Consider the following 11,718-nt stretch of genomic DNA (forward strand, 5'->3'; position numbering starts at 1 on the left):
TTTCTTTGTCAGCCAACTATTGAAACAGCTCAGATGACTTCTCTAACTACAGCCCAAATCTTAAAAGATTTTAAGTAAATTTCATTCAAAACTCAAATATATTTGACCTTCAAGGAGATGTGTTCTGCTACATATTATTCAGAAACTTTTCATAAATCATTTTTAAGCAGTTTTATGTGACATTCTGAAAGACAGAGCATTCAGGGGGATACATCAGATACGTGGAAGGAGTGCATAAAACTATTCCAGTGTAGAAAAAAAATGAGATCAGTGTTAAAAGGTGATGATTCAGGTTTCCCATCTTAGTGCTAAGTACTTCATTTCACACAAATACTTTTGGAGTGTGCAGCGATCTCCAGATATCACTAATGATACAACAGCTCTTAATATTTGTCTTTTTTTGGTAGTTGCAAAGGAATAAAAATCCAAAGTTGTTGAATAACCTTCCAGAATAACCAGCTGCTTTAATGGGATAATTAACATCCTGAGTCACATAAGAAATATTTTACTAGTGAAATTTAACATTGTTTGTGTTCGACAGAATTTAATCAGCACAGACCTGCAGGGCTTTTTGAGCCCAGATAGAAATACTCAGGATGTATATTTCTCTTTGGAAAAATATTAGGGGGTGAAAGACTGTTTTTAAAAGCAGACATTTGGGGTTTGAGATTTTGAAATTGATTTGTCTGTTCCATAATGGAACCATTTAAAGAGAAATACTTTTCTTAATTAAGAGAAGTGGTGACTTGTACTGCAAAATAAACTAATGGCTTTGACATAGTAAAGGAAAAAAGAGGCATGTTGTATTTAAGTCAGCTTTGGTCTAATTATTTGAATTATAAATTCAAAAAGATGAACAAATAAAGAAACCCCAGAGGACATGAAAATATTCTAGCTGTGCAAAAAAAGACCCATTTACCTAACAGCTGGAATTTTGTTGTAGGGAAAAATAGCAATTTATAAAAATGCAAACTAAGAATAAATAACTTTGTCACAAAACTCAGGAGCAGGACAAATCTGCATCTTTGACTGTGACATATTTATGAGAAAATGAGTCCTAGTAGCTAAAGGTGAAGTTTTAGCTCTTGAAGTTAATATGGACTTTTGTTACTTTCAGGAAAGCCAGGTTTTCATCACAGTACATTTTACCTAGAAATGTTATGCAAAGAATTGAAATGTCCTACGACTGTAAATGTTAATTTAATTTGTGATTTCAACCTTTGTCTGCTGTGATTCACAGAATTTCTGTCTTTCTTTTATTTTGTTTTAACAGTTCAAAACTAACTATGAAAAGAGAAAGTTCAAAGTAGCTATTCCACCCAATGACACATCCACAGTGACTTCCATAATAAGCAATGTGTCAGAAGCAATGGAAGCCCTCACCCGAATGAGAGAGGAAATAGTTCCCGTTCCAGGTTCTGTAAACGGAGTGAATGCCCTTGGCTTGGTGGTTTTCTCAATAAGCTTTGGCCTGGTGATTGGAAGCATGAGGGAGCAAGGTCAGGCATTGAAAGACTTCTTTGATAGCCTTAATGAGGCTATCATGAGATTGGTAGCTCTAATCATGTGGTAAGTGCCTCTTTGATAAATTCCTTTTTAAGTTACTAACAATATTTTTTCATCACAATCAGGCACTGGGTAGCAGGAGTCTGCTTGGCAGAAAGTCAGACAGTAAGGTGTATCTACCTTGTAGCTTTTTTCACAAGTGAGCTCAAGAGCTGTAATGCTCTACATCAGTGGTTTGCCCAGGCACACCAACTCTTTCATAGGGTTTCACTTTCAACATGAGAAAAATCAGGGTCTGTGTCAGAAGTTGCTACACTTGTATCTTATGTCTTCATAAAGGTAACAATCACAGCAGTGTGCTGTTGAAGTTTCCTTATACCCTGATCTGACTTCATTAAAGGAAACCAACAAACCTTCCCCACAATCTTATTTCTACGCAGCAAGACCTTGCTATCATCGGTTTCCAACACAACTGATTCCCGTAGCTGTGTAGTGGATGTGGATGTCCTTGCATCACAGCTGCACTGCTCACACATATACATACTGTTCCTACTTTCTTTATAGTGTTCACTAAGTAAATAAAACAAATACATTTTCCCTCAAGGTGTGAAATCTTTTCAACAATTAAGATTCATTATTTGCCAGGTAGAAAGTTAATTATGAAAAGAAATTATGTCTTGTTGCCTTCTTTACCACAGAAAGAACCCCAAATCAACTCCAGAAGCCTGTCCAAGAGCACACATGTGTTGCAGTATTGATACAAAACTAAAAATAAGTATATTTGCTCCAGTATCTAAAATTCTGTTCTTCCAGATCACATTTATACAAAACAAAAATCTTTTCTCCTTTACAGCGTGCTTAAAATTACAAAGCAGAGGATGAGCGTTGCTACATCAGATAAATTTCTAAATGGGTTTGATGTCTTAAAGAGAAATTGTGATACGGTGGATAGATTTTGTTCTGTGATGTCTTAGTGTGAGAAGACAAGTGGACATTTATAGAAATAAGTCTGTACCAAAAGTATCACTGCAGCAGAATTATGTTGAAGTTTTATGCTCAGCACTAGCTCTTTCTTCACCTCTAGCTGTGCTTCCTGATACAGAAAAGCAGTTCATACCTCCTTTGTTGCTGTTGCATAATACAGCCAGCCTTTGTCATACAGATGTCTTCATGCTGAAGAATGTATTTATTCAGTGCCCTGATGGATGAAATATAGCATGGCCAGAGGCAGCTTGAAATCTTCAGAGGTTATCAGACTTCTGTGTGGGTTCCTTCCCGAACAACATGGGAAACAGCACTGAAATAGAACTGGTGCTTGGCATAGACTGCAACCACACTGGCTGAGCCTTCGTTCACAGAGACAGAACTAGAACAGAATTGGCTAAACCAACTTTATTACTCTTGAATTCCAAAGAGAATTCATCTCCCTACATGTCTGTAGGCATGCTATATGTCTTGAAATCCTTACCAGATCTTGAATCCACTGAAGCCCACCAGAAACATTCACTGTTGCGGTTTATTCTGGGTTGAACTGTTGAAAGTTGAAGAGTTAAACTCTTGAACTGCTCCTGCATGGGAGTATCATAGCAGTGCAGTTCTACATTCATGCATGCATATAAACACAGTGTGGCTGGGGGAGTGAATTTTCTCAGTAAATTACTTTGTTCAGTAATGCTGATTTGATTTCTTATTTGCAGGTATGCTCCACTTGGAATTCTCTTCTTGATTGCTGGAAAAATTGTTGAGATGGAAGATATGGGTGTGATCGGTGGCCAGCTCGCCATGTACACTGTGACAGTCATCATCGGTTTGCTAATTCACGCTGTCATTGTCCTACCTCTTCTGTACTTCGTGATCACTCGTAAGAACCCATGGGTATTTATTGGAGGCTTAATCCAGGCATTAGTCACAGCTGTGGGAACATCTTCCAGGTAAACACAATATTTTAAAGCTGTATTTTTATTATAGTATTACTGGTTTGAGGAACAATTTTACCTCACGTTTAGTGAACTCTGTATTCAAAGTGTACAGTGGGTACTGTATTTCAGTTCTACTGCTCTCTGATTCTGACTCAAACTCTGTTTCCTAGAGGTTAAATGAATCTCTTCAGTGATGCAGACTGTATGGCCAGAACCCTTGTGACTTTGATAAGTCTTGGTGTCTGATAATCCTGATAACCAATAATGGATATAGAACCTGCAATAGAAATGCCACTTTTGCTCTGTTGGTGAGGTCATAGGTACACCATATGAATTAAAAAAACCTTTTTGCATGTATGATGAAAGGAAACATTACTATAATGAAATGTACATTTCTGTGCCACATGACCTTTCATAAAACACCTTCTATTTTAAAAGACTTTGAAAGTTTCCCCTAAAGACAGGTGTTTTAAGTTAGATATTCTGTAATGCTAAATTCAAGTCCCTGGTGTTTGGTATTATTTTGAACATCTGGAGGAGAAGCAAGTGTGACCATTAATGTAGAATCTGATTTAGTTTTGTATCACTGAAAAAGCTTTTGATGACTAAAAAATTCTGATCGTGTAATGGGAGAGAGGGACAATTACTGATTTCACATTTGACATTTTGATATCAATCCCTGCAAATCTGGGAATGCCTAAAAGTGGAATGCCTAAAAGAGAAGTTGATTAAAAATTATTTTAAAAATAAAATAAAACATACACTAGTCAACATAGTTTAAGAGAAAATAAAATAAAACTACAACTTTGGTGGGTAACAGTAACAGTGTTAAGAGGGTATGTTCCAGTTTTTGTTAGACATTCCACCTGGAGTGGAATCTTTCATAGCCCTTCTTTACTTTACTTTTTGTCAGTATTTTATCAATATTGATTGAGTTTTCTAAGACTTGACAGTCTGTTAAGTAGTTAGCAATGAAGATTTCACTTGTGAAAAGATTTCATGTGTGTGACAGTCTTTCCCTCTTTATAGAATTTATATCACATATTACCTTCTTTATTTTTGATTCAGTTCTGCAACACTATCTGTTACTTTTGAGTGTCTAGAAGAGACAGAGTAATCTGAATTGTTGTGTCTTGAAAAACTTCTTTACTTTGTTGTGATCAGATGTAGAAATACAAGGCCTGGCTTGATCAGAGTTAACTTTCTCCATAGCTGCTCCATGTTTTAGATTTGTGTCCAAATCCACAATGATCCTACACTGATGTTCCAGCTATTGCTAGGGTGTGGAAGCAAGTAAGTGAGTGGCTGTGTGGTGCTTAGCTACCTACTGGTGTTAAACTGTAAGTGGTGAAGTAATGCAACCATTGATCAAAATGCCCTTTCCGGAGGAGTCAGCAAGTAAATAAGAGAAAGAATGGTTTTTACTGAAGGATTGAATAATCTGAAGAATTGAATAATGAATTTGTATAACTTCAAAAAAACAGTGCTTAAGGATGATTCAGTCACAGCTCCACGACATAGAAGTGAGGAGCAGGAATTTTTAAATCGATTCCTCTGCCTAGCAGAAGGCTCTTGTAACAAAACACTGAACTTAGACACATTCAGACGAGGGACTGCATAGAAAAAGACAGTTATTAACCATTGGGAAAAGTTTATAAAAGCATTAAGAGAATCTTCACCCTAAATTCAGACTTTTCGTTTAGATTCAGTGCTTAAATCCAGCCTTTGCATTTGAAAAACAAAAATATTCTGGTAGATCACAAAAAAAATTAAGGCATTTCTTGCAATCATAATGTGTGACAGTCTTTTCTTTCCCTCTGTATAGAATTTATATGACATATTACCTTCTTTATTTTTGATTCAGTTCTGCAACACTACCTGTTACTTTTAAGTGTCTAGAAGAAATAAATGGAGTGGACAAACGAGTTACAAGATTTGTGCTGCCGGTTGGTGCTACAATTAACATGGATGGAACTGCTTTATATGAGGCTTTGGCTGCAATTTTCATTGCACAGGTTAACAACTTTGAGCTGAACTTCGGGCAGATTATCACAATCAGGTATGGAAGCCATTATTACTTACATTTCATAAAAGCACCTTTGTGAGGACTTCTTGCTGGTTTATGTGGGATTAGCATCTAGAGCTGAAAACAAGGAACTGCTACAGTAACTGAATACCTGTAATTATTTACATCTTTTGCACAGGAAAGGGCCCCCAGTACATATTTTCCTTTAGATAAGCCTTCAAAAAACTGTAACAGGACACCTGTCACTGCACTCGATGAAGTCAACAAGAAAGGTCTTATTTACTTTCAAGTTTTTCTTTCTAAAGAACTCATGCAGCTCTTGGGAGCTATATACTTACAATCAGTACCAGGTAACTTATAGAGCATGTACAAAGCTGTAGCATAAAAGCATCACAGTGTTAAAGCTGGGAGAGGTAGTGTTTTCCTAGTCCTGATGGTCTCAGGATACAAGCAGGGGCAAGCTGTGTAAGGAGCAGTAATATAGATAAAAGCAGAGAAGATAGGTATGTTTTCAAGCACACAAGTCGTCTTGTTTGAAATAGAACAACAAACAACCCACTGATTAGCACTCAATGATAACTGATCTGCATTAATTTCGTTATGTTTATCATAGTTTAAGAGAAAAGGGTGACGGGCACATGTGTAGATTAAAGGAATGTCAGCAAGGGGAGAGGTGGATGCTGTAAGACAAAGAGACATGTATTTATCACACAGGAAGAATGAAAGTTCAGTTACAGTGGTTCTCTCTACAAAAACCACCAGTTTATTTCAATACACATTAACATAAGGCAAAACTCTGCCTTCGCACTCTGTGGCAATAGTTTCACATTCATTAGTACTAGACTGCTCCCTGGCAAACCACCTGACAAAACAAATTCTTCCTAAACCAGGTGTGAACAAGCATATTTCTCCTAAGTCACTAGACTGTATGATTCAGGGTTTCTGGCAGCTTTTCTGATGGCAGAACACCAACTGCTGGAGGAAAGAGACTTCACCTGGCATGAAGTTATAGTGAGACGGACAAAGAATAAAAGTTCTTGCCTTAGATCTACCAGGACAGAATTATCTCCTCAGCTTTCCTTTTAACATGTTTGAGCTTGTGGACTGAGTTTTTTCAGTGGGTTGGGACATGTGGCTATGATGTTTTGTCTGGCCCTTGGCATCTAGTAGGGAATTTAGCGCTAAAAAAGTCATGTTGCGAGGTTTCTGGATAAAGGTTTAGTGCAAACACTTCGGATCAAAAGTCACACTCCCCTGCAGCTATGAGGTGTTCAGATAAGGGACTGGGCTCATCTTTATTTACTACTTGCTTCATATCTGGTTTTAAAGTTTGCCAGATGATAAAGAGAGTTTATTGCGGAAGTCAATTAATTGCTGTTGCCATCTCTCTGCACAGCATCACCGCTACAGCTGCCAGTATTGGGGCTGCAGGCATTCCTCAAGCTGGACTGGTCACCATGGTCATTGTGCTGACATCAGTAGGTCTGCCTACAGATGATATCACTCTTATCATTGCAGTGGACTGGTTCTTGTAAGTATTTTTATGGAGTCATTAAAGGCTTAGACAATATTTAGAAGTGAAATAGCCAGGGACATTCTGACTGTACTGCAATCTTTTTGCTGTGGAAAGCAGTTGGAAACAAGCGTTAAAAAGAGTCACATCACAATTTCTTGCTTTTATGGTATTTTCATAGAGCAGATGGTGAGGGGTATTGCTTAATGATTCCTTTTGCATGCAGAAAGTTTACTTAGAAACCTTTATCATTAGGGTAGTAACAGGCACACTGTAATTAAAGAAGCAAAGAATTGCTTTAGCCTGTTTTTTGTAGGATGCAATGAAAACCTTTTCTTCAATCAGAAGCTCAGAACTGAATCAAATCCAACTAACAAATTGCAGCCCTTCTGACTATGTAATCTGGGAAAGGTTCATATGTCTGCCCCATGGACACAGAAATGAAAAATAGTTGTGTAACTCTTTTATCCAGCCACCACAAAGTATTGCCCCTAAATTTTTCCATTCCTCTATCTGTAGAAGACTGACAGACACCTCTAAGTGTACAAATTCCCTTAGGTCCAGGAACTAAATCAAAGGAAGGTTTCCTCCAACCTCTATCTCACCTAACACCTATTATCCATGGTTTCCAGGGCCTTTTACCCGTCAGTCTCTTCAAGTGAGCCCTTGATCACTTGTAAGAAGTTGCCAGTGTTGTTATCAGAACATAAGGTCTTCAAATGATTATCTAACCACAAACCCACAGCCTGATATTGGGTGGATGCTTATCTACTAATGGTGCCAGTCCCTCCTCATCAAGCTGTGTCCTACATCTGCTGGGCAGAGCCCTCTAAGGGGGCTGAGTTGTTGTAGTTTAATTTGAGTCATTTCAGCATAATTCCACCCTAAATTGCTCATCATAGTTTATGGTCGCGAGACAAATAACAAGGTAGATTATTATTGGCTTACATGTTCAGAGCATATAAACCCAAACCACCAAAGTCCCAAAATGCCTCCAGGAAGCCATGTGGTCCCTTTGCCATCCTCATCACATGGCTGTTTCTTGCTGTCAGATTACTAAGAGTAGTAATACATTTTGTGACTCCACATCCCAGTATATTTGGTAATTTCTGTAGAAGAAATAATGGCATTAACAGTTTGGGTAAGCAAATATATATATATAACAGGTGGCTCATCTAGTAACTGTTTAAAGGCAGTTTTAACAGCTAGTCTGCATGCTTCCCTGAACAAGTGATGAAATCAAGACTAACTCACTACTTTTTCCTTAGGGATCGTCTCCGTACCACAACAAATGTCTTGGGAGACTCCATTGGAGCAGGAATTGTTGAACATTTATCACGGCATGAGCTGAAGAACAGGGATGCTGAAATGGGTAATTCTGTGATAGAGGAGAATGAAATGAAGAAACCCTACCAGCTGATCTCCCAAGAAAATGAGAATGAGAAACCATTAGATAGCGAAACCAAGATGTAGGGTAGAGAAAACGTGAGTTCAACACTGCAAGTGTGGAAAAGCACACAATTTTCCGGCCGTTTATATCTTGAATTCACCAAGTTCATCTATTCCTTGATTTCTCCCTTAATGCTCGCACTGGAAAGAATTAATGAAATATATTCCAAACTAGCAGTGATCATGGTATATGTTGGCTTCCCACTTAAAAATTAACAGGCAACAACAGTGGTCCTGCTAGACATATGCTAACTGGGGATAAAAAAAGAGATTGTGTATATGTTACTCAGTCCTGTGAATCTTTTTTTTTTTTTTTTTATGAACTGGAAAGTAAAAACAGATAACAGAGCCTGAAAATGGTTTTATTTTTTTAAATACCTGTTGCAAAATTCCTAACATCTTTAAACACACAATCAGTACTTCTAACTTGATAACTACATCCAGCTAAGTAAATTAACAGGACTTTTACTTTTTTATCTGATTATTTTTCTCTAGTGTTATATTATTGTTCAAATACTAGCAGGACAATAAAAAAGCAGGAGATTAATTGAGGGGATAAAAAGGGGGAAGATATATAAATAAAGAAAAGAAATACCCCCAAATCAGCACTTTTACCAGCTGAGTTGAAATATTTCTGAGAAAGTTATTTTATCTAGACTGTTTTTCACATTAGATTCAGCTGTTCTTTATAAAAATTTAGCCTAGTTGGCTCCCACTGACTCAAACATTTACAATATGCGTGTATGTACTTCCAGTCTGGATTTGCTCCTATAATTTAAACATCACAACCCAGCTGAACAATCTATGTGTGGAAGTGTTTGTAGGGGCAAGGCCTAGTCTGGGACAGAAAATGTGTCTTCATCTCAGTTTGAAAAAAAAATCTACTTAATAAGCAATGATAAGAAGGCAATGCCAGCCTTCTGTAGAAGGTGCAGAAGGGTGAGATGCTCAGATCCTAAATGAGATGGATTCTAAATATAAATCCCTGAGACTAACTGGAGGTTTTCAGATTGAAATCTCACAAATTCTCCATCATACCACTAATAAATTATAGAGCAATTAACTGGATTTACATTTTTCCATCTGGAGAAGACTCCCTATCTCAGTGTGAAATTTTGAATTCCTAGAGTGTTTATCAGTAGCATCCAAGAAAAAAACCAAACAAACCCTTAGGAAGTAAAACTAATGGGTGCTTTTATACATTTTACTAGGAAAAATATATAAACTGCAAAATAGTAAATACTATAATAAATGTTGAAATTTTAATTAGAAATTATTTTAAAATGCAATACTGTAGGTTTCCTTCAGGGAGTAGATAAGCAAAGAATGAAAAAAGGGAGACAGTGCATTTGTAATCCTGTGGCTTTTTTGTTCAGTTCAAGATTATTCCCTTAAGAAGCACTTTCTAGAAATATAAATTATGTACTTTTTCTTTTTTACCTTGTATTATTAAAGAGATTAAACTGGAAAGTTTTGTAATGCAGTTAGAGTTGGGAGAAAGACAAAGATATTGACAGGCATAATAGTGTTGAGTGATCTGTTTTATTAAAATTGTTGTCTTCTTTCTCCCTCTCCTTATCAAAAAAATTCTGATGATAGAAATGAAGGATTCCCTTGCGTTGTCCGAGCTGCCATTCAAAAAATACTGAATATGTTGCTTCTGTAGAACTCCATAATATGGTATACAAGTAACTAGTGAAAATGTCATCATGCTGGTTGAAGGCAAATCTTTTCCCAGGCAAGACTGGTTTTTAGGACTGAAAACTCCTGTCCATCTTCTCCAGTTAAGTAATCTGAACAATATGAGCAAGAATTCTCTAGTGAATGAATTGAGCAGGGTTTAATGTAGAGTATTGAGCAGTCAAACCAAGCAAACTCTAAATGAATCTCTGACAGAAAGAAAATATGGGTTTATGGGTTGTTCTTTTTTTTTTTTTTTGGCTAACAAAATGCAAATCTAGGATACAGACTGGCATTTTCTGATATATAATTAGAGATATTTTTATATAGATACTGTATTCAGAATGTGTGTATAAACATTAACTGTAGAATTTATGGCATAACACTTTAAATTTTTGTTAAGATTTTGTTTGGAAATACATTGCAAAGACAATGTAAAAGGCTGTCTTTCTATGACATCAGCTGAGAAAAATTAGTTGTGTCACAAAGAATGTGATCTTTTTTTATACTAACGTTGTTTCTTATGGAAATCAGGTATTATAGAAAGATTCCCTTCCCCATTCCCCACTGGTTTTGCATTGGTATGCACCCAGAGTGGTTTGAGAAACATTACTTTGTAGATGTATTTTCAATAAAAATAGTTTTACATTACTGCTCTTATTGTGATTTAGAATTTCTTTCAAAGGCTCTGTAATAGAAGCTTTACACAAACTCAAGGCTGAGAAACTCATAGTATGGGATTTCAGGAATTTCAGGCCATTTTATGCAGCAGGACTTTGATATAGCAGGGCTTCCTTACTTTAAATACGCGCTTACAGTTTTGTGATCAAAAATAAAGAAGTAAAGCATGGTAGGGAGGAACACTAAGAATTAAAAGAACCAATGTTTTTCCTACTGAAGTTCATTCAAATTCACATATCGATATCTGCAAAATACTGAAAAAAAATGTATTTACATTTTCAATGATGCAGCAGCTGCAAAATTGCTGGTTCATTTTGGATGCATATAAATAGATGGTGTAAAGCCCCATTACAGCTTTGTAACATCACAGCCATCCTCAACAATCCACTGTTTTTCTCATGGAAGTGGGTTGTGATGCTGTCAGGGTTCACTTGGCAGCAACTCCAGTTAGCAGTTCTCTTCTAATGGAAGTGACTGAATCATGAGAAGTTCTGAGAAGGTATAAAAGACACGAGCTGAATCACTGCATCTAGAAGGTTCTGTTGGCTGGAGAAAATGGAGACAACAGAGAGAAGTCCTACCTTCTTAAACATATACCAGCAAAACACCAAACAATTTCCTCTCTGAATTTTTCTGTGGTGTTTTAACTGTAAATACTATATAATGCAAACAGTATTGTTAAAAAAATCAGAGAAGATATGGTGTTCCAAAGCACATGAGTATAATTTTTCCAAATGTTTTTTCTAGTTATCTGTGTGTGTGTTCTCACAGTACAATATCTTTGTGTTTCTAGAACTACTATCATGATGAGGATAGTTAAAGGAAGAGAGTGAGTATATCACAGAATCATTTAGGTTGGAAAAGACCTCCAAGATCATCAAGTCCAACCTTTGTCTGATCCCACCTTGTCATCTAGACCTTGGCAGTAAGTGTCATGTCCAGTA

The 11,718-nt window shown here is 36.7% G+C and overlaps 1 protein-coding gene across 1 annotated transcript in view; it reads left to right on the top strand.

The window, feature by feature from the left end:
* Window positions 1-10,744, top strand: part of SLC1A3 (solute carrier family 1 member 3) — a 65,393-nt gene extending 54,649 nt beyond the window's left edge. Inside the window, exons 6-10 of the mRNA XM_064641857.1 lie at window positions 1,274-1,569; window positions 3,204-3,437; window positions 5,290-5,484; window positions 6,848-6,982; window positions 8,233-10,744. Coding sequence (XP_064497927.1) covers window positions 1,274-1,569; window positions 3,204-3,437; window positions 5,290-5,484; window positions 6,848-6,982; window positions 8,233-8,437 — 1,065 coding nt within the window. The 3' untranslated portion in view covers window positions 8,438-10,744. The remainder of the gene's footprint in view (window positions 1-1,273; window positions 1,570-3,203; window positions 3,438-5,289; window positions 5,485-6,847; window positions 6,983-8,232) is intronic.
* Window positions 10,745-11,718: the final 974 nt, after the last annotated feature.

Source organism: Pseudopipra pipra, chromosome Z (genome assembly GCF_036250125.1).
Source record: "Pseudopipra pipra isolate bDixPip1 chromosome Z, bDixPip1.hap1, whole genome shotgun sequence".
Lineage (NCBI taxonomy): Eukaryota > Metazoa > Chordata > Aves > Passeriformes > Pipridae > Pseudopipra > Pseudopipra pipra.